Source organism: Sycon ciliatum, chromosome 1 (genome assembly GCF_964019385.1).
Source record: "Sycon ciliatum chromosome 1, ocSycCili1.1, whole genome shotgun sequence".
NCBI classification, from domain to species: Eukaryota; Metazoa; Porifera; class Calcarea; order Leucosolenida; family Sycettidae; genus Sycon; species Sycon ciliatum.
In genome coordinates, this window is record NC_088643.1 from 40,857,593 (window position 1) to 40,881,774 (window position 24,182).

General features: G+C 46.5%; 2 protein-coding genes across 2 annotated transcripts; both read right to left on the bottom strand.

The window, feature by feature from the left end:
• Window positions 1-1,472: 1,472 nt before the first annotated feature.
• Window positions 1,473-24,021, bottom strand: LOC135825946 (vacuolar protein sorting-associated protein 45-like). The gene is made up of 17 exons (XM_065338592.1): window positions 23,770-24,021; window positions 23,549-23,683; window positions 19,863-19,923; window positions 18,533-18,612; window positions 18,313-18,381; window positions 17,940-18,028; window positions 16,287-16,335; window positions 16,019-16,129; window positions 15,377-15,469; window positions 14,683-14,724; window positions 14,118-14,228; window positions 13,714-13,881; window positions 13,246-13,404; window positions 12,878-12,985; window positions 10,772-10,893; window positions 5,238-5,369; window positions 1,473-2,213 (listed from the first exon to the last, which is right to left on the bottom strand). The coding sequence occupies exons 1-17, from the start codon at window positions 23,860-23,862 to the stop codon at window positions 2,153-2,155; spliced, it is 1,683 nt and encodes a 560-aa protein (XP_065194664.1). The 5' UTR covers window positions 23,863-24,021; the 3' UTR covers window positions 1,473-2,152.
• On the bottom strand, window positions 7,450-8,377 carry LOC135825956 (guanylate kinase-like). Its single transcript, XM_065338601.1, has one exon. The coding sequence runs from the start codon at window positions 8,180-8,182 to the stop codon at window positions 7,529-7,531; it is 654 nt and encodes a 217-aa protein (XP_065194673.1). The 5' UTR covers window positions 8,183-8,377; the 3' UTR covers window positions 7,450-7,528.
• Window positions 24,022-24,182: the final 161 nt, after the last annotated feature.

Below are 24,182 nucleotides of genomic sequence, written 5' to 3' on the forward strand. Positions count from 1 at the left end.
TACCAACGTGGCAGGGAGAATTAAATTATATGCACCAAATTTTCTGGTCAATGTTGATCTACAATAAACTGGCTCCCATTTGCCACCACCCATGTTTCGATACAGCCATCCGGAGCAGAGAAACAGCCAGAAGAAAAGCAAATTTTACACATTTGTTAAAAAATGCCAAGTGTTAAAAAAAGCCAAATCACCTCGTACTCTTACGTAATTACTGTATAGGTTTCGTTGATCCACGATTTCTTTTTCGCACGAACTTTGTGTTCTGCACATTTTCGTAGTTTGCATGCGCCAAGTGCACGTAGTTGCGAAAGTTCGTGCGAAGTTTCTCACTATGTGACGTGCGCTCGTAGAGAAGTTCGTACACATTCTCGTTTTGCAGAACCTCTCTAAAATGAGTGGATGATTTTATGACGAAAGCCTCTTTGCCTTTTTCCTGGCGTGATCATGCCCAATGGGCAATGGCACACCAACTACCCTTGGATGTAACTCAACAGATAGTTACATAATCATTACCTCAAATGCATGTGACGTGCCATGTATCAGGACTACATAACATGTTAACAGTAATACAATTATACTACATTGTATTAGCAGAGTTTCGTGCCCGAGAAGTTGTGAACACGCCATATTACCGGCATGTAGCTTTTGGGATACGTTTGATCCGGCGTCCGCCTTCTGAATTGTTTCTAAGAACGCAGCTAGATTGCTGAAAAATACGAACGTCCCAGGCTAACAAACCTTGGAGACAATGTTACGTTCTTGACAGCGCGCGTCTCTACTGTACCCAGAAAAAGAAGAAAAAATTCATGGTTCGCGTCAGACTCCGCCGAAGTCCGATCAAGGCACCCAGAAAGCTCCCAAAAAAAACAACACCTCCCCCCGCATATATTATTATTCCACATGCGCTATATGCACCATGTACCGGGCAGCCCACCGCAAGTTTTCGTTTGTTCAAGTCATCGTGAAGCGTATTAATAATCACGGTACATTAGACCGACATAGTACGTTCACGGCCAAATCATAAGGTGGCAAGGGAACCATACACTGGACTGGTCATGGCTGTACGCCTGTAACCAAGAGTACTCAAGCTACCAAAAATGTGCAACTCTGGATACCCTTTCTATGGGGTACACTCACGGCAGACGGCGAAAGCTCAAATCACGTGGTGTAGTTGCCCGTTTTTAGCGGCCAGTAGAGTTGAAAAAATATCACTCCTAACAGAGACCCAATCAGCTTACGCGAGTCATCACCATGATCACTGACATCAGTACATGTATAACCATGGCAAATACAAGGACCGTGCGCACCCTAGCCTTCGCTGTACGCATACGCGTAGTACAAGTTAGTCGTACTTGGAACACGTGATGTGAGCTTTCGCCGTTGGAGACCCTGTAGGCAGAGTTGTACACTCTTGGAGAGCTTATACTCTGTAACTACACACTATACACACACATGCAGGCACGCTTACAAGGTGCGGAACCAGTGTGGTAAACCTATAATCTCAACCGAAAAATAACACCACTACTGAAGACAGGGTGAGCCCCCATCAAAATAATATGTATTGCAAACAAAAAGACAGAAAGAAAACAACAGAAAATTTGCAACAACAAGATAAAATGTTAGTAACTATAGAGATGGTGGATAAATTCAAAATAGCTGTACACGGCCAAGAACGGGGAGAGAACTGCCACCAGTATAAATCACTTGGCAAACCTGTAACAAATAACTAAAGGATGGATGGGGAGTCATGTGCAGTAATGAGAATGGGGGAAGATTTCGTGCCAACAAGGTCACACAGAAGTACATGATTAGAGGAGGAGACAGCAAATTGGTCCTGCCAATTTTGCGGAAAAGATAGCAGCAAGCAATATCGAGTGCATGATAGCCAGCCAGCAAAAAAAGAGAAAAGAAAACCTTGACTATCAAATTTGGATCTGCACATTGGTGTGCATACCACTAACTAAAGAGTGAGCATGTGATAAAGATCAGGGGAAACCCTGGAGTTTCTTGACGAGACGGCAAAAATATGGTACACCCAACATAGCAGCTACATGTAAAGAATGTGAAAGTGATTGGCTGCAGCTGCAAAGCCAAGTACGGGTGACACATAGCAACCTCAAATCATACCGGTGTGGTATAGACCTTACCATCGCTATACAGTCTGCTCTCGGCCGGAACGCCCGTAAACAGAAATTGATACTTCATCCAAGAAGCTGAACGGCAAACAAACATAAGACAAGACATCACAATGAGCCTCACTCAAAAGCCCATTATGTACTGAAATGTAAACACAGTGTCATTGTAGTAGTAGCAGTAGTAGTAGCAAGAGTACATAACCCCCCCAAGAGTGTGCAACTCTGCATATGGGGTCTCCGACGGCGAAAACTCACATCACGTGTCTCAGATACCTTTGTACTACGTACAAACGTAGGATAGCGTGCGCGCAATCCGAAAATCTGCCGTGATCATGCTGGGGATTTGCATACGCGCAGTGAGTTTCTGTCAGAGAGTGCTTTTTTTTAGTACTCCGCTGCTCGCTAAAACGGGCTGGGAACGTACAACTGCGACACTGCACCACGTGATGTGAGTTTTTGCCGTCGGCGTACCCCATAGAAAGGGTATCAGGAGTTGCACACTCTTGGGGGTTATATACTCTTGGTAGTAGTAGTAGTGGTCAGGTTTCTTTTATTCTTTATTTTTCTCTTCTACTTTCAAATACAGCCTTATGTTTTCCGGTGTTCTTTCTTTCCATCATCATTATTTTTATGTGGTCAATAAAAACATAATAAAAACACGCTTCCAAGTAGTAGTAGTAGTAGTAGTAGTAGTAGTAGTAGTAGCAGTAGTAGTAGTAGTACTCAGCCGGAGTATATCACAGATTTGATCGACAAGTGGACGCTGCAGGTTGATCGCCTGGCGGAGGTGGCCACCACTCAGCCGCATGCTGCGTACGAGGTGTTTGTAAAGGGCCTCGTGTCCAAGTGGCGGTACCACTTGCGCGTCCTATCTTGCCCTGCGAATCTTCTGGCCCGTCTCGACGCCGCCATTACGACCAAGCTGCTGCCAGCGCTCAGCGGCCATTCGTGTTCGGACGAGTCGGCACTGAGATAGTTGCTATCGCTACCAGCGCGGTTTGGTGGCATGGCAATCCCTGTGCCCTCGGTGGAGGCCGAGAAAGAGTTTTCTGCATCCAGACAGATTGTGGCTCCTGTGGCGGCCTGCATAAGACCACCGGCACATCCAACAAGCACCAACGAAACTACCCAAACAGACCAGCTGAACGAGGCAATAGCCCTCAGCCGGCAGGAGGCCGGGCGTATTCGCAGAGAGAGAGCTACCCAAGCCACGCGTCTCGTTAGCGAATTGCGCCCGGATTTGACAGCAACACAGGTGCTGTTAGTGGAGAATGCCGCGGAAAAGGGCGTATCATCTTGGGTAACGGCGGAACCATCGTCCCAAAGGCAGATGGTGCTGAACAAATCAGATTTCCGAGATGCGTTCTGCATCCGCTACGGCCTGCAGCCTGACGGACTCCCCCTGACTTGTGTATGTGGTGCTGCAAACACAATAGACCATGCGATGATGTGTCCGGCAGGGGGCTACCCCATGGCACGCCACAACGAGATCCGGGAATTGTTGGCTGACGTGATGCGTGAGGCGGTCCGGGATGTGGAGGTAGAACCGCCTCTACTACCATATGATGGTGAGCGGCTCCAAGGGAGGACAGCCAACCGCTCGGCAGGTGCCCGCCTGGACATCCGGGCTTGTGGCTTCTGGACGAGACAGCAAGATGCCTTTTTCGACATCCGGGTTACACACCCAAAGGCAAGCTTGCTGTCGCGTCAGGAAGTCATCAGCCAGCTCCGAACGCATGAACGGATGAAGAAGCGCCAGTACGGAGAGCGGGTGACAGCAGTGGACAGAGGTACGTTTACACCTCTAGTTTTTTCTACCTCGGGCATGATTGGCAGAGAATGTTCAATGGCACTGAAGACACTAGCATGCCTGATTGCAGAGAAGAACGTCGACCTACACGTATCGGTCATCATGGGTCAGCTCCGTTGTAAGCTGTCATTCTGCCTTATGCGATGGGCAGTCACCTGTTTGCGTGGTTCAAGATCGTCTTACCGCCGCAACAGGATGAACTTCACGACGATGTGCAGGTTGCGGGCAGCCTGAGCGTGATAGTACCTCACAGACATTTGCCCAACATTGTCCCATGATAATGAATTCTTGAGTTTTTGGACATTGTATTGCATTGCTGCTCCATCTACATGGCTGTATTTGTGTTTCACATCTCCATTTCAAGTTTCCTAATAAAGATTGCGTCAAGTACTCAGTAGTAGTAGTTCGTATCTTCCTCGAACTTTGTCATGGGCACAGGCAATGCTGCCTTCTCATCGGATGGAGCACCTCCGATTCTGGTCAAGAACGAAATTGTGTGTGCGTCCGCGCATCACTACATATAGTACACACCCAAGTGTGTGTATGTACGGGTCTGCTCCCATCCTACACCCAAAGGGCCATACACCCTCTCATAGTCACACAATAAACAACGCGAATCTACATACATTAGCCGGCCCAAGCTCACCAGCTAGGTCATTACTACGGCTGAGTAATGGTAACTTGAGTATGGTTGACAGACTAAAAAATTAATGAGAACAAAGTACAGTGCGTATCGGTTATAGCGTGGTCGTGTAAAAGAATATACTGCCTACAAGAATGAACTCTCATGTTTTCATAATCATAACATGGATTTCATGTGCACATTTATTCTTACAAGCAATTTTATCATACAGAAGAATATATCGGTCCTAAGAATGGACTTTGTGTAGCGAAACATGCCAGATCAGTACAAAGTATATCGCCTGTAGTAATAACATCCGTCCAAAGCAGTTCTGATCTGACTCGCGTTGGGTCGTAGTGCTGCAGGTTCAATTATTGACTATTGTGGTCATGTAACTCATGTTGCATAGCCACATGATAAGCCTATGTGACTGTGACCAGCCGCATGCACAGTAGCACTACCTTGTATGTACTATGATCTTCCTGCCTCTGCGCACATGCACATGATATGTCACACTTGATTTATCGTGTGTAAGAAATATCGGAAATAAGAATAGAAAGTCGTTTTTTCAAACACCCACGCTATAACCGATACCTACTGTACTTGTATTATAACTGTACTTCTGTGTAGTAGCAGGGAGAGTGGAGTGTATGCTGTGCACAGCACTCACCTTTGCGTGCTGTGTACATGAGTGCCGCCCAACAAGACTCGGATGCCAGGCACCGTCTTGTTCAGATTGTAGACTGCCAATGCCTCTTCATACGTGATACCACCAATCATGAACACAATGATGTCTTGTGGCCTGCATATACATAATAGCAATTTCGCCAAAGCAACACAAATACACATCCATGTGCTTTAGAAAAATATCTATAGAGTATAGCCACCGTGTGAATAAATAGCAATAAATAGGATAAATAATTCTGCCGTCATCACCACACATCAACGAAGTCATGAGGGTTTTGCACAGCACACTCATCAGTGGAATTCGTGACTGAATGTTACCATGTGAATAGTCAGCAAACACGCGTGTTCGCAGCGGGGAAGGGGTATGAGAAGAAATTACGACATTTCTTTCGAAAAAGATACCAGGCGGTCCTTTTAAAAGAGAAGTAATCATTGATGAAGCAACCAAGCATTTTCCATGCAGCTCTGCCTGTCAAGCTATCTCGCAACATCAGTAGATACAAGCAAAACAAACTGATGAAAAAACCATGTTGTCTGTACATTTACTTCTCAAGAACAAGTTGCCAGCATTGCGGGCGTGCAAATTCAAAAGACATTGCTTCATGCTGGCGTTCACTGAGTGCCAACATATCAAGAATGGAGCTGCCCTATAGCATGCTCAACATCATCGAAGTATTTCTCCAAGCACTATAGAATAGAGAATACTATCGCCTGTTTTGTTCTTCGGCGCCCGCCAGTACTGTACAGTACAGTTCCATTCGCATTTTCTATCCGGACGCGAGATGGCATGTCACATGGTTTGATATGTAGTATTTTGAAGTAGCACTACCAGTCAGGTTGGCATGCAACTCTGTATCCATCATGTACCGGCCACAGACACGTGTACGCACTTGTCGTAAGTACAGTGTATCTGCACCAGGTGAATGTATGAGCACAGGATAAGAACAAAGGTGCTGAAATTTTGAAAATAAGACTATCGCTAGCCTGAAGTGCAGCCCACCCCCGTTCTGCAGCAGCAGTGATAAATGCGCACACATGCCTGTGGCTAGGCTTCCGCGGAATATGCCGGCATGATTTTTAAAACGGGAATTATTGGCAATTTTGTGGAATAATCGGTAAAATTCTAGCAGTGCCCCCCCCCCCCCTCCTAATTTCATTTTTTCTCATTAATAACACTCTGATTTGCACCAAAAAGCTTGTGGTCCTGCAGTTGTTCGACCTGTCTTTCAAAAAAAGAAAGAAAAAAGGTTCCAGCCGAGTCTCTCACACGAACCGTGATTTTTTCGCCCGTACAAGTGGCAACAATACCCGTACGCGGTATGGTATTTGCAAAAAAGGGAAGAAAAAAGCATTATTGCGAGAATTATTGGTGAAATTACGGGAATAAGGGCATGTTCGATTGGTAGGATCGGGATCCCGATCCACTGGATTCGCACCCATTCGATTGGTCGAATCTGGATCCGGATCCTTCGGATTTGGATCCGGTCAACCCACCTCGGGGAGCAGGGTTGACCGGATCAAAGGATCCAAATGTGACCTTTGTGCGTATATGGCGAGTAAAAATCGTTTTTGTACACATTGTGGTACGCCCACGTGGATGGAGATAGAGCTAGCTAGCTTGTTGACTTTTTGTACAACTGGCGCGGTATTAAAGTACGACTTTTTATTACTTCGTCAACATGGCAACAGTCAAGACCGAAAGAAAGTGTCCAGTTGACTCTGAAGGATCCGACGGATCTGAGATCTGGATCCCGATCCTTACCAATCGAACATGCTCTAAGAGGTCGAAATTTTGAGCAATGCTCAAAAGAAATATCGGTAAAAATACAAGCATATTCCGCGGAAGCCTACCTGTGGCCGATACACGATAGATACAGAGTTGCATGCCTACTTGACTTGGGTCTGGACACTTTTCGTTGCTTGGTCGTGCTACTTATATCGAACCATGTGACGTACCATCTAACGTCCGAATAGAGAACGGAAATGTACTATTGTATTGTGAAATTTTTGTTGGGGGGGGGGGGGGGTACCTATTCGTGGATCCATGTGTGTCTACATTCCTGTGATTTGAGCAATAATACTCCATGTACATATTTCGCAAAGTATTGTATTCGCCACGTGTACGCGCACACAGACGCACGCACACGCACACACACACACACACGTAATTGTTCTACTACACCAACACTGGCAGATCAAGGTGAAGGTCACTCTAGTCAATAGAGGAACAAAATTAATCATAAATAAAACACGGAGGGAAATTCCGTAACCAAATCACGACTTGGACAATTCGAGCTGTGGATACACTGACTGGATCACAGCAACAAAATCGGCATACGCAGTCCTTAGATCGCCATTGATAACTACGTGATCAAATACACCTGGCTGTAATGCATACTCCAGCTCTGCTTTTGCTGCGTTCAGTCGAAATGTTAGACTCTCAGGTGTCTCTGTGCCACGTGCACGCAGGCGCCTTTCCAGTTCTTCCTCAGATGGGACTTTTACCAACACGTAAGCTGGGTCAAGTTGGGTCTTCTTCACGGATCTCACGCCTTGCATATCAATATCCAACAAGCACACCCGTCCCTTCTCAGTCACGTCGGAGACAGACTGTATCGACGTTCCATACAGATTTCCTGAGAACTCCGCTGTCTCGATGAACTCCCCACGAGAAATACCAGCCTCCATAGATTCTCTACTGGTGAAGTGATAGTCGACACCATCTGTTTCGCCCAGTCTCCCTACCCGCGTAGTGTGCGAGATACTAAAGCCAAATTCGTCAGGATACTCGCTCATCAATTTTCTCAGAAGAGTACTTTTGCCAGAGCCTGACGGCCCAGCGACAACGAGAGGCTTCGGTGTGCTCGACAGATATCTACACCCACAAGCATTTTGCGACGCGCGTCGTGAAACTCCTCGCAGAAACATGTCTTCTCGATGGGGCAAACAACAAATAATTAGTTGGCGATCGCTCTTTCAAACTCAAAGCCAGCAATTATTATGTTTTAGTTTGAACTGAGAAATATCGAAAACAAAAACATGCGCATAATGCACTCTCGTACGATCGTCTCATGACGACAAAGATTACGTAACAACGCAGAGATTGTGTTCGTTTGGCTTCGCCCAGAGCAGGAATACCATGCAGAGGCGGGGGCCGGGGGAATATTATAGGCTATTCATACTACCGAGAGTACATAACCCCCCAGAGTGTGCAACGCCGATCCAGCTCTGTGTAGGGTCTTGGTCGAGCGGAATCGGATCTTCTGATGTCATGCGTACACTTCACACCAGCGCAAGGCCGGTCTCGAGGCAGGGCACCATTGTTTTTGATCCAAGAGTACCCGCGACTCCCCGGGTTCCCCTCAGATGTGTACGGTATTATGACGCAAAGATCCGATTCCGCTCGACCAAGACCCTATGCAGAGCTGGATCAGGCGTTGCACACTCTGGGGGGTTATGTACTCTTGATACTACGTTACAATACGCGTCACGTTTTGGAATACGACGTACTGGCAGACGTCGTTTTCATGCAGGTGAATTCACACAGGCCAGCACACGCTGCTCGTACAGCTGTGTGTACAGCTTCTTTTGGACACAAACTGCTGGGAACGACAGAACGAAACTCGGTACAGGGGTCTGGATACGTCGTCTACGTTTTCGTATAAGGGGTACGATTTTCCCGCCACGTTCCATGTTGTCATGGCTATCCGGACGAAAACGTCACGTACGCCACGTTCTGGGCGTAGTGGGAATGGCCCATTAGGGACCTTTCGCACCACGCGTACGGATACGAAACGAATGCTGATTCGTCACCTGGGCTCGAGGATTCGTCAGAGTCCCTGCGGAGAGCTCGTTTGCACGAATGGAAGCCTCTTCATTCGTGGCGCGCTCCGAATCCGTCAGGTACACATTTATTTGTCCAGGTACACCTTTTTTTCCCTTGATTCCATGATCCATGCACGTGTGCATGTAAACACCCGTACGGCCGTATTCGTAGTTTGTCATGCACATTTGCATGACGACTTGCGAAACCTGAATCTATTTTCAACGAAACGATTACGAGCCGAATCAAACTTTCGTTTCGCATTCGATTCGTAGCAAATGCGAAAGGTCCCTATTATCACAGTGAGACTACAATGAGCGCGCTTTCGATTACACGTTTACACAATTCTGGATCTGGGTTGACCAGAATGACCAGAATGTACGGATTGCGGCCATGTAAACAAACGACTGGAATTCACAGCACATTTGATTCATGTCATGGCACAAACAAAATTGGTCGTAAAAAGAGATCACATACACCCTCGCATCGTGCACCGGTCCGTTCCGGTTGACTCGGGCCTCAGAATAAACTTCAACACACCAGCTTCCTTCCACAAAAATAATTCGAGTGAACAATCCACACTGATGATCGCCTTGGGTCTACACATTAGGGAGGGTTCGCTCTACGTAATTACGTATGAAAATCCGTATGTCGTACGCGCCGGGGAGCGAGGGCAACTTTCATACGTAAATCTCTCTACGGATTTCCGTAGGAAAGCTCTTTCCTACGTTGGATCCTCCGTAGGACTTTCTGAAATATTTTTTCGCATTTTCCGCATTTGTCCATGGCAACATTCAAGCCGCGCGAAACACAAGGTACACACACCGTACACCACGTGCAAAATATCGTTGAAAACGCGGTTTCGGTTCATGGTGCATGCGGTGGGCGCATGCAGCCAACACGTCTCCAAAGTAACAACGCATGTTGAGCAGTCGTGGAGAAATCACGTAGAGCAAAACCCAATAGCTCTGATTTTTACGTATGAAAATTCCGTGCAGTTCATAAGTTATTTTCATACGTAGTTCTGTAGAGCGAAACCTCCCTATTATTGCTGTCAAACCGTTTGGAAAAGGAGCCGTCCCCTCCACATGGTACAATGTACACGACTGTAATTCGTAGATAACAGTCAGAAAAGTCAGGAAGGAAAGCATGCAACCACGGCTGAATGGTCCTACCCTTAAAAGTAGTTGGTGCTGCTCGAAGCACACAGCAAGGGCATGTGATGCCTTTCACATGCTCTGGGTGGTTTAGAGCTCAAGCGGAGCAGTTGCACAGTTCTGCTGACCAAAGCGATCCATCCAGCTGTGGGCTATATGAACATCAGGACCAGCAGAAGCAGTTTTTCATTGGTGCGCCTATCCCCTAGCCTTTCATACTTTGTGTATGATATGGAGGGTATACCATGGTCATGTTGCTGGCCGAAAAGTTCGTCCGGCCATGGCCTGACCAATGGGACCGGTTCCGCTGGGCCTGAACACGACGCACTGTGGATGTCTAATGCTGGTCAATGAAACATTATACACTGTGGTCATCCTCCGGTGCATTGCCGTGATTCACTTCGTACATATGGCACATACGACTACAACGCATACGGCTGTAGAGCACCAACACTGCAGTTGCTGCTGCTGCCGCTTTCCTAGTTCACTGATCAGTACTGTAAAACATGTACAAACAGAGAGAGAGAGTCGCCTTACCTGTCTCGCACGACTTGACTGCCCACGAAGGGGAACTGCTGATCTTTCAGCTTGTTCTTCACCAGACTGTCGAGTGTTTCCGAAAGGAGAGGCGTGTGTTGTGTGTAGATGTTTTCTACACCCTGCACAACAGGGAGAATACAACGTACATGTACATGGATAGTCAGTTACACAATAGACAAAAGAAAAAGGGAGAAAATCAAGTGACCTATGCAATCTTATCCTTGCTCCGAGGCCATCAGCGAGCCGTAACATATAGGGAGATGCACAAGACCACAGTACCCAAAACGATGCACCGTATTTGCCGGAGTATAGCGCGCACCCCTTTTTTCGAACAATGTTCTTGCAATTCAAGGTATATCCGGAGTATAATGTGCAGCCTAGATTTGAGAAAATTGAGGATTATAACAGGCAGTATTATTCTGGTGCGACCAATGAAAAAAATCATCACAAAATGTGTACATTTGTGTAATGCATGTGCTACCTATGGCCAGTATGGGGTCTCGTACCCATCTTGCATTTGCAGTGTAGCGGGAAAAAGACACTTGGAATGCATGGGTACGGCTTGTGCAGGGTCAGGGACTCAGAGGTGGCAGACTTAGCAACACTTTGATATGCTGCACTACTTTTCGAAGTGCATGCATTCTCATATTCGGAGCGTGGTGCGCACCTGCGATTTGGGGCCTGAAATAGCGCATCTAAAGTGCGCACTATACTCCCAGGTTAGAAAGTTCTACATGATTCGTGGTCTATGAAGCCTAAGGGCGAGTTCAGACTACCGTGAATCCCGTCAAACTGTGAATGGCGATAAACCGTGAAGGACATTCGCACTACCGATTAACCCTTTACCGTTTGTACGTACAAATTTCGACCGCTCGCGGTCGATGACTTCTATGCGCACAGCGCTGGACTGGTTCACCGCAGAGAGCTGGGATTTTCCCTACTGGTAGCCAAGATGTACGCGCAGAGGGTGCCGACAATTTTTTTGTGTGATGCAATATAAAAAATTGCGAAAAGCGCGACTTGAAAAATGCGCTTTGGGAAAAGTGCGTACCCTGCGACTTTTGGTATTGCCTGCAGATTATTTCGACTTTTGCTTGAGCTGGCCTCACGATTCTGACGACGACTGCGACGATGACATGGCGAGTGAAAGCAGCGCCAGTGAGAGTGACATGGATGTCACAGACGACGACAGTGTCGCTGAGATGAGTGCCACTAATGGTGGAAGGGGACGTGGCAGAGAGAGAGGATTCGGCCGTGGAATAGGCCGTCGTCAGGGTTGAGGTCGTGGTGCACAGGTACTATGTACAGCCAGCGGTGCAACCTGCACTAGTTGATATTTGCAATACTTGGGACAATGCTGACACCGCTGTGACTGGTAACACTCCTGCATTCTACCCAGAGAACGACCCTGGTATCCACTTACCTGAGGGAGCCACTCCAGTGCAAGGATCTGATATATTGCATATTGCAACAGTTTGCCCGATCGGCAATAAATCCAAATAATTATTAGTGCTAAATAGTGAAATCTGTGTTCGTTTTCTGGACTTGAAAGTTGTTGCATCGCATTCCTGAGGGTTTTTACTTTCAGAATCACCCCATTTTGTACATAATAAAAGTGAAAAATAAAAAAGTTACGGCATGAACAATGACGGTCGGTTTTTGCTGTACAAATACCTAAAACGGTAAAGGGTTAACTAACGTTACCGGTACGTAAGTTTTGCAGCTCTCACCGTGGCACTGAGAAGGGATTTTCCCTTTTTCCCAGCCTGAGCACTCTTGTTACTGCCGGAAAAGTTTTACTGCCGCAGCAGCCGCGACAGTACAACTTTCCGCCCGTAACGTGCCAGTAACGTCACGTGATCAAATCACCTTGGAAACTTTCCCAATCGGGCACTTTTTATCGGTAGTCTGAACGCGCCCTAACGTTACGATCACGGCCTGGATCCGCTGCCCATACCAGCGATGCAATATGCAACAGTGTATACAAAGTCGGCACATCCCAAGGACAACTGGAACGATACGAGTACACAAAAAGCAGTACACGGTTGTCTGTGGTGCCACTGGATCATTGATGACCAACAGCATGAGAGTAGCAGCACTAACCTTCAGACCCTTGAGAAGTTTCTTTGTCAGAGCAAGCGGAGTCCTGCCTCCAAACAGGTCACCATTCCTCTGGCTCTTTCCTGCATAGTTTACGATGCCTGACACAAGCTGAAATCACCAAAAAGAGACCAACCAAGCAATTAATTACTAGTAGAAGGAGGGGAATATAGTCAACTCCACATACAGACAAATCGAGCCAAGAATCCAAGGAGTGCAACGGGAGGCTTCGCTACAAATGAAAGAACAGCACACTACCCCAAATGTATCACCAACAGACCTCAGAGATACTGCTGTGGTTCTATACAGGCGTTAGCAAAGGACAACGGCTCCATAAACAGTTTTAAAAGCACAAAACTACTGTACAGTACCTTGATGTACTTCTCTGGCAGTCCCCGTCTTGTTAACATGTCAACCAGAGCATCCACTTCGTTACTGCCATGACGCTCGTACCGGATGGCGTAGAGCAAGACAAGCCGTAAGCAATCTACTGGGCGGACATTCTCCATTGATAATATCCGGCGGACGTTCTACCATCAAGACAGCCAAACAGGGAAGGGCATCAAGCGTGTGTTAGTCAGTTTAGAGCACATGGTGAGCGAAGAAGTTGATTTATTTATTCCTATGAGTGCAGTATTTACATAACACACATTCCAGACAGGGAGCTCTGAAATGGCAGCCTCTCCTAGCCCAGAAAGAGCCACCCACCCCCACCCCCCTACCCAGAAATCTTCCCTGGTAAATTCAGGCAGGACAACTAGTACGGTATGGTATAAGATAGCATTGACTCATTCTCTTTATCCACAGAAACTAATTAGTTTACACAAAGACAGGCTCACCTGCAGCGCAGTGGAGTGATCTGATTGACATGCCAGCTCCTGCTCAACCTCGGACACCTGCAGGATATGGTGCTCTGCTACCAGCCGTGACAGCTCACTGACCACAGCCACATGCTTGGACACAGTTCCGGACATTCGCTTGAACTGAGGATAGGTCTCGATGAATTGCTATATTGAGCAAGCACAAACACAGAGAAAGCGATCAAATAAGATCTTAGCCAAGGACTGGCAACCTTAAACAAAACACCACATGCAACACATCGTTCTTTTGACTTTCCGGCATGCGCGAACACTGACAAGTCAGTTGACAGAAGCAGAGGCACCTATTTCGAACGAACGCATGAAAGGAAGAGCCAGGAAGCAATGTGTCGTTATCCGTAGCCACACTACGCATCATCCCATACCTTCATATCTGCGATAGTTTCGACTTTGGCCTGGTTCTTGGACTTGACCTGGAAGTGATCAACCAAGGTCTTGATGTTGGCACCAATCTCTCCAAAGTTTAGGTACATATTCTGAAAAGCAAAGCAAAGCAAAACCACACACACACATGTACATGGATACACTCACACCCACGCATACGCACAAATGCACACATGGAATCAGCAAAAGTAATAACAGAACGCTACTCACACAATACATGAAGGTCCCTGGTTTGAGTCCTGGTGGTGACAGTCGATTGTATCTTTCCCACAAACCAGTAAATACAATACATGTAGTTCAAACAATACTTCAAAGAAGCAAAACGTGGGATCACTACATCCCAAGATTGCATTGAAAAGTCAATATTGTAAACTGAACTGTAGACTTGTTTGAGGGAAAGACACAAACGGGAAGCTGTAGACTTCCAAACACAATGCAATACCTATCATTTCAGCACATCATGACAAGACCCACTCGTGGATTAGTCAAATGGGGTTCCAAGAACAGAAGAAAATGCCGCAACAGAAAACATTGCATTGTACTTACACTCTGATAGAACTCATCTTGCTCTGCAGACAGAACGACCTCCTACAGAATTACAGACACACACAGACACACATAATGATAGTGATGCTACAGCAGGAGCTATAGCAAACTTGTACTGGGGCTACATCATTCAACAGCTTGCAAGGCTAAACAATGGACCAGAATTTAGCCAGGTTTACACCATACAGCTTTTAGAAGTGTTTTTTTCTTCTTCTGGCCAGTGAATCCCTACTTTCTTGAAAACACAGGTCTACACACGCAAAAAGAGTAAGATACAAATGCTCACATAACAAACTGGCAGAGATACCGAAAAACAACGGGTAACTAACACCACCACCAGCTAGTGTCAGTAGGATGGTAGGATTGGGGTCAGCTAGCTACAGATGTACCCAGCGCCCCTTTCCCAGCAGGGTCATCAGATTCAGACTATTTGAGGTGATAACAAGTTCCTACAGACCAAAGGAACCCAATATCAATGTGGTCAGTGTATACCAGGCTGATCTATTTCAAGCAGTTCTGCACACCCTTTCAACACGGCCACTGACCATGTTCATCGGGGTATGGACTAGGCATTGCCACCACAAGCCTAAACACGCGTAAGAAGGACGACAGAGAGAGAGAGAGAGAGAGAGAGAGAGAGATGCAGCGCAACTCTCCTACTCACACAGCATCTGCCAAACTCATGTTGGCTCACCTGAAGTTCTTTGGAAATGCCCGGTGCTCCAGATAGGTCCACGCGGTTGTTGCGAATGCCAAGGACCTCATGTACCATGGCCTGGTATGTCCACTACAGACACAGACACAGACACACACACACAAACACAAGCTACCACGATCAACTACACCGCAAAAGGTCATGATAAGAAAGGGAAGATGGTTTTTTTCTGTTCCGAATGCCGTGGCTTGGTTTGCAAGAGCAGAGGGCAGTGAAAGAGGTTCTCCACAATCCTATTGAATATTTCGCCACCTATAAATTCAAACTGCCCAAGAGACATTTCTGTCCATATCCATTCGCTACCGGTATACCCTTCACCTGCAATCAAATCAATGGCATTCCATAGCAGAACGTTACTCTGTATTGCATTTTCGTGGATAGCATTGAGTCACTGAACAGTGAACACCATCGACACCAATACAGTATTCCATCTTGACACTGTACTGCTCAATGTGTCTTCTACCAGCATTAATTTGACATTGAACAAATGATCATCAGAGAGGAAAGACTTGTGATGAGCTACATGGAATTGCAATGACAGTATGAAATGAAGACATGCTACGGAAGTGGCAAACACACCAAGGCATACAGCCAAGTAGGGTGGCCCAAGTAGCCGCTTACTTGGTTTAGCAAGGGAGTGACTGGATCGTCACGACGGTCAAGAACAAGCAGCACCGGTGGAACATCCGGCCTACGGAACTCAAACAAACTGGCCTCCTTTCTCATCAGTTGCTGGGTACAACAACACACAACCAAAACAGACACACATCCACAGGTCAGTAACACCAGAAGACAACACCAAGCAACACTGACATAGTCACCGTTCACTATTGGTACACCCGACACGTACAGTACAGTGGTTGACCTTCACCTCAACAATGCAACTTACATGCACATCATCAGCCAGATTTCGTGCTAATGCAGATCCTTGTTGATACCTGTCCATAAGAAAAGTTGGACAAACACAAAACAGAGAGCATCTAGATAATACAGAACTACCAAACAATGGGTTAAGGTAAAGGGGATGCATCTTCTTGACAGAAAGCAAGGAAGGCCAGAATAAGATCAGATACAATAGTACGCGAGGCGGTAATATAACAGTTTCCCAAGCAACGAGGACAACTTTAAAGGCAACGTATAAAGCTACAACCAAGAGTTCATAACCCCCAAGAGTGTGCAACGGGCATAGACCCAGCGCTCGGCGAAATTCCTACATTACGTCATGCGCAGCTTGTCATCCGAGGTAAATTTGGGTTCTTTGCGATTTCTGGAAACTATACCCTGAACCGCTCCTAACTCAAGGTTGTAGCCTCGACTTTTCGAAGCTTTTTTTTAGGGGTCAAAGGGGTGTTCCGGGTACCCGCCCGTTAATCTCAGGTACCGTTAGTAAAAGGGTACCCGTTTGGATTTCGGTGATCAGATCAGTACGGAGCAACACTGCTGGGATTGTGCATTCCAGGCGGGAGTCAATTATTTACAACTCCAAGCTGCATGCCTGCATTGTTGTTGCATTTTCGCACCTAGTAGATCTACCTCTGCAACTATCAGACTCAAATCAATTGGCGAATCACAATGTGATATCAAAATGCAACCTGAGAACAGATAAATTACTATCATGGTTTATATGAAAATTGCGCAAAAATTAAAACATGGCTGCTAAAGGGTACTCGTTAACCCGCCCGTTAAGAAAATTACCCGTTCGTTAGTTAAAGGTACACCCGTTTGACCCCTACTTTTTTTTAAGTTAAGACATTTCGGACGTACAAGTCGTACTTTCTCAAAAACAAACTCTTTCTCCAAGAATCCATGGACATCGCGACAGAAAGAAGTGAGGACGCTGTTAAAAATATTGCATTGCCGTCGAGGACAACCATTCTGATAGCTGTGCAACTCAGCCGAAAAATGCTCCTTCGACGTATTCTCTCAAGTTCCTCAACCATTTGAAAACATCTTCGAGGAAAGCACCGGAATTATGCCGATGGTCTGGGGAAGAAATTGTTCTTGAAGAGACTGACTGCACTGGTGAAAGAAGAAGGCCATGAAGAGTCACCATTGCATCGAAAAAATAAATAGTTTTGTCTTTAGGATCGTGTGCTTTGTTTCACTTTTGCTTCTTGAGGCTCAGACTCAGACTAGAATCGCAGTTTAGGCAGTTTACCCTGGGGAAGCATCCTGGTTTTACTGTAAATTTTAGAAGAATTCATCGGCGTGACTCATCGCACTGCACCAAAAATGACGCAATGAAGGAATTCCGCCGAGCGGGCTTCCATACAGGGACTGATCAGGAGTTGCACACTCTTGGGGGTTATGAACTCTTGCTACAACCTACAAACTGAAATTCAGTTTGTTGGAAAAACATAAATAGTTTTTTTTTGCGAAAACGGGCCAAATTTGACATGTCCAAATGCGGCAATGAAAAAGGGTTGCTATATGTGTACCATGCAGTTTGCTACATGTGAGTGAGGTACATGTAGAGCAGACTATCAATTGCAACAAAGAATACTGCCAGAGAAAATACTAACGAAAGCTATCTGTAACCTACCGGATAACTGGCTGCTTCTTGAGGGAGAGCAGTACAGCACTGAGACCACTGACACACCGCGCTTGAATACTTCTATCCCAGTTGCCGGCCTGCACACCGTTCACACATACACCAGAAAGCTACAATTCAACCAGCAGCTTAGCCTGCTTAGTGGTGCTCACTCAGCGCACACGTGAGGAGCACAACGCCAGCAGAGGACAAGTGACCGGAGAGAGGAGCAAAGACTTACAATAGAGTGAATGAAACAGCAAGTAAGGCAAGGTGCACAGCATACACCCTGAAGGCTGGGAGAACCATTTCATTGTGCAGTGAAGAAGGCAGCTGTACCTTCAGATGAAATACACGTGCATAGGTAGCCTGGTGCTGGTCTTACCCGGCAGCAGCCATTGACGTTGAACGAGAACACATGGGGATTGATGGCAAAATAGTCACCAAAGAACTCCTGCAAGAACAAACAGGAAAAGCAATATGGTGCACATCAGGTCTACGAACTACACCCAGAATACACACTCCATTAGAGAAGAACTGAGACTAGAGCTGAGTGGACAGGAATTCAACGGATTAAATCGTCCAAAGTGGTCCCGAGCACGAACCTGAATCTCACGCACAACCTCCTGGTCGTCAGCTTCAGCTAGCCGCCGAATATCAGATTGATCAACAAAGTGAGAGAAGTCTGCGATACAGACACAGATACACACAAAGATAATTCCGTGAGTCATGGCAAGAAAAAGATGGCTGGGAGTCAAAAGATGACCGGTACAGAAAACTGCATCGTTATTCTTAACTGGATCACTGAGAATGGGTGAAGAGCAGCTATGCCTAATCCTTCCCAACAGCGGCATTTAAAAGCAACAAATCAGCCACTGACATCGTCATATAACAACATGGTACTAGGTGCCAACGAGCAGTCCCAATGGAAAGTGGTACAAATATACACACACAGTGCTAAGGAAAATGCACTGAATAAAGATCTATCATCACACAAACACAACGGAACTAGCACAGTTTACTACAGTTGAGCTCGGTGAAAACTGATCCAAAGTGCAAAGCTGATACCCTGGGTCAGTTCCGATTACATCATCGTATTCGTACATGTGTATATCCACTATTATCCAGCCACATTCGTGCTACTTCCAAGGGCCGTGCAAGTTGTGGGCGCCAAATATTCACTCTGGCCTGGGTTGGATTTCGCCGAGCACAACTGTAAAACTGTCGTAGTAGTCACAAATTCACACTTTATTTGTGTTATCCTATCACTTTATACAGTCATGGAATGCTCACAATTATTACAGTGCAAATCTAACAAGACGCACCCCTTGGGAACCAGAACAATGTGAATTTAAAGTACTTAGTACAATGGCCACAGGCCGCTGTTTGCAAGGCCAAACACAGGCAAGCAGTAAGGTCACACCTGGCATGCTGCTAATCGCACAGTGCCATGTCAAGCTCCTCAAAGCGCAGGAAGTACGTGGTGTGCGAGCCTGACACTTGAATGGACAGGCTGAGCAAGAGGTCATACTCAATCTGTACATACTAGCTGAGTAGACGTGTCCCCAATTACGGAAGTCGGTGCATTGAAAAATGTCTGCACTAAAAAAACGTGCATCTTATCGGGGTATGTACTACGCAAGTGACACGTTGGACACCGATGGCAGGTGTTTTACAAACGAAGAAACCTGTCGAAAGACTAGGCAAGTCACCATTCGCCCGGTGCTCGACATGGTCGGAAAACTTTCAACACGAAAACGCCGAAGTAATATTCCCAATGAATGCTATCACAGGATACTGCAAGGTGCAGCATGCAACGGCCAAAATCAAAGCCAGCGACAAAACAAACGCTACACTAAAACCAGACTGAGTGCCTTGCTGCACGGCAATCTCGCATAGAGCCAAACTACTAGTACACAATGGGAGCAAACTTACAGATATAGTAGAGACCGTACTTGGGGCTCTTCAACTCCTGACAGAGCAACTCAAGGTTTTCCTAAAAGTAACACAGAACGCAAGCACAGCAGATAAGAATGGTTGGGCGATACACTCGCACCAGTCAGCACGTACGCGTCCAGGCTCTCAACAACACGGCATGACTGGGGAGTTAGACACGAGGACCAGCGTCACAGGAACACATCAACACAGGACACTACGCTGACTTCTCCCCAAGTGCCTGGTCACATTGTGGAATGTAATGGAGCAATAGTATACAGCTCGTGAAAGCCCCCCAGGGGCGTAGCACCCGCTACGACTGGTACGACCATGGCCGTACCACTTTTCGAAAAGTGTGGTCCGTCCGGAACGTGCAAAACCGTAATATTATTACGGTTTTGCACGTTATTAAATAAAAAAAAATCAGGATACATCGACTCATATGCGCATCAGACTTTGACCTTTTTCTAGACTTGTACTCGTAGATCTGTTATGCATCTTCAGTCGTACTGAGTACTGTACTCGACTCGACTGCACACTTGCACTGCGCCAGAAGTTCCCAGAACGCAGGATTTTGTCTTCTTTACAAAATTTTCCCGCGGGGACGTCCCCCGGACCCCCTTCAACACGGCCTTCGGCCGCACAGACCTTCGGTCGTACCACTTCCAAAACCCCTCCTACGCCCCTGCCCCCCCCCCCCCCCCGGAGAAACCTCCATCCAGCATTTCAAGAAAAAAGGCACACGTCTCATTCAGAACCACTTGAAATATGATGCTTTCCCCCTCGCAATAAGCATATCACATGTAGGAAGATACTCCCAGTCAAATTAGTGCGACGCTCAATGTGCAACACTTCACAGATTATCATTTCCTAAACTTGGGCCATTTGAAAATTTCCTTGCAGAACAGCATGATTTCCCAAGGTGAATATGTCAGCAACAGCTGAGGTAAATGGAGAATATCTCTCAATGAAGTGTCGTGACCCGAGGTCGACGACGCACAGCCATCCTAGCAACCTGGCAGACGAGGGGCCAGCACCAGCTGACAAGCGCTCAGCTGACTGATGGGTACGAGTCGCGCCAGCACCGCATGTGCACAGTACGGTAACTTACCGCATCTTTTCTATTCACTACATCATTACTACTCATTACATCACTACTACTCACTACATCATTAGACATTACTACTACGTAGCCTTTATACGCACTTTAATACTACATTGTACATAATCATACAACTGCTACGATGCTGCATAATCTCGCGCCTTGTCAACTGTCATAGTCTGTCCCCGGGGAAAATTGCGATTCCGCGGCCGCGTTTTTTGCGATTTTTTAAAAGACCGCGTTTTCCGCGATTTTCCCGCGTTTTTTGAACTTTTTTGTTACACTACACGTACACACAGTGCACTGTTCGGTCAGCAACGTTTCATCGTGGCGGATTTTACTCAAATATGACGAGTGCTTACACCAGAGACTTGTAACTGATTGATTTCACTACATACTCACTGAAAATTGCCGCACATCAATATTATTCACCGCATATTTACCGCAAATTCACCACAAATTATGCCTTATTATGCCGCGTTTTCCCCGCGTTTTTTGCGACTTTTTCCGCAATTTTCCCCGGGGACAGCATAGTCTATTAACTAGTATCTTCTTCCATTCTTGCACGTTGTATCCCGCCGTTATGAGACGTTCAATCATTATGAATCTAGCTTTATCCGTTACTTGTCCCCTTGTCCCGCCGTCTAATATGATTAGTGAGTACAGTATGTGTGCTCTGATTGGTTGTTGTTAGTTATTGTTATGAATATAAGTCCCTGTCTTTTATACGTTCGTCCTCTCGCTCCGGTACTGCTTCGATCTTGATCTCCTCTTTCTTCTCTCTACCTCTGACCTATCTACAAGGTATGTCCTTGGAAACGGAACTCTTGGTGGGCTGTTGAGTGATGGCGTGCATATATTGTGCACTTGGGATTCTGGGTCTTGCTCACACTTCGTGGCGGTCCTATTTGGTGTTGTTCGCAACGCAGGCTTTTGACTGACCCTTGGGGTCGGGTCATGACAATTGGTGCTGTGACCAGGGTCCGTCACTTAATGTGAACTAATCCTCGGTTCTTTTTCTGGTGTGGCTTTTTTGTCTTATCCAGAATGGCACAGGAAATGCTAGAGGAGTTCAACGCCCTTACGCAAGAAGCAGGCCAGGGGCGGGAGACTCCAACCAGGCAGAGCTTGGAACGGGCGATTGCTTTATTTGAAGGCGTGGGTCGCCCCGACCAAGGGCGACACTTGCGAAAATTGAAGGAGGACCTGGACTTCCTGTCATTAATATCCTTCAGGATATTGGGCCGGCATGCCGGTCACCGCACGGAGGAGTCAGAAGAGCCACCGAGAAAGAAAACTCGTAAAAACTCACGTAAGCCTAAGAAGGACAAGGCGTCTCCTAGTGCCAAGAAGGACCTGAGTACCGACACGGAACTCCCAACAGACTTGCCAACTACCCCCGACAAGTCTGCGTCACAGTAAATGTGCGGCCTCTTTTATTGGATCACATAATAATTCAATAAAAGTATTATTATCTAAACCTGGCTGCGCTCTGATCGCGTGTATGGTGAGGAATGGAGGCTAAGACCGAAACTGTGGGGAAGTCTCATTTTCTTGAGATTGTTTGGTCAGAACCTGGCGGCATGTATAAGCCTTTGATACGTGACGCGAGGAACCTGGGCATATATCTAGAACCGACAAGTAGTGTACTCGCAAGAGGGCTGGTTCGGGATATAAATATTCGGCAGTCACATTGACATACAGGGTTGGGTCTCTGGAGTCACGCTTGTTCAGCGGTAAGAACGGGTATAGGTGTGTAACACATTTTTACACGGTGCCATCACCGGTGGTATATCAGGAACTGCAGTTTGAACTACTTCTTCATGGTCATGCAGTCACTAGAATGAAAGTGGTCGTTGTTCACTTTTCTTTCTAGAAATGAATGGAGATGCTGTCCTCTAGTCAGGCAAGGCTAAGACACAGCATATTCAGGAGAGGACACACAGGCTGACGAGAACGCCAGCTGGTGTAATGTGTGAGAAGTGTTACAACACACGCGGGTAAACACACTACATGTACCGGCTTAGGACGGTGTATCGGGAGGCACGGAAGGGAGATGACAAGTCCTAGAGACGGCATCTTAAGTCGTACTGAGTACTGTACTGGACTCGACTGCACACTTGCACTGCGCCAGAAGTTCCCAGAACGCAGGATTTTGTCTTCTTTACAAAATTTTCCCGCGGGGACGTACCCCGGACCCCCTCCAACACGGCCTTCGGCCGCACAGACCTTCGGTCGTACCACTTCCAAAACCCCTCCTACGTCCCTGCCCCCCCCCCCCCCCCCCCCCCGGAGAAACCTCCATCCAGCATTTCAAGAAAAAAGGCACACGTCTCATTCAGAACCACTTGAAATATGATGCTTTCCCCCTCGCAATAAGCATATCACATGTAGGAAGATACTCCCAGTCAAATTAGTGCGACGCTCAATGTGCAACACTTCACAGATTATCATTTCCTAAACTTGGGCCATTTGAAAATTTCCTTGCAGAACAGCATGATTTCCCAAGGTGAACATGTCAGCAACAGCTGAGGTAAATGGAGAATATCTCTCAATGAAGTAACGTTGGCCTTAACTTGGTTACCTTGTTCGGTCGAAGGAAGCATATCGCTTTCAAATGTTTCATGGATTCTCTGTTGGGGGTGTCAATTTTCTCAAACAGAAAGACCTCTTTCTGGAGAATTTCTGACTGAGCGAATACCATACTCGTGATACCAGTCTGTACAAGCAAACGTCACATCAATACTAAATCAAACTCTACGCTCATCAATATTGCCAGGAATGGTGCGATCGTAAGAAACACACCGTTTCTTTATCCATCAGCAGCACTTTCATTCCTGCTCCACTATCCTGGACCATCTTGGAAATATACTGGCGGACTGCCTGTACGACGTTCATCTTGACTGCAGGTGCGTGGTGCCAAAGCACCGAATCCCTTGCACTCAGAAATATGCAAAGAACTACTCGAGAGACAAACTAACTTCAGAGCAGAGAAACGAACTCAAACTCCTGGACTTTCTTTTTAGGTGCACTTCACATACTACGATCATGTCAAACTCAAAGCCAAGGTCAGAAAATGAGAAAATGCAGACTTCACGGCTTTGCAGTTTGTTTGTACATGACGTAGAGTCTACCAAGAGTTATGAACTCTTGGACGTACTCGTACGTACGTGTAGAGTTCGAGTCTAGTCATAATATATCTACACTACACTCTCTAC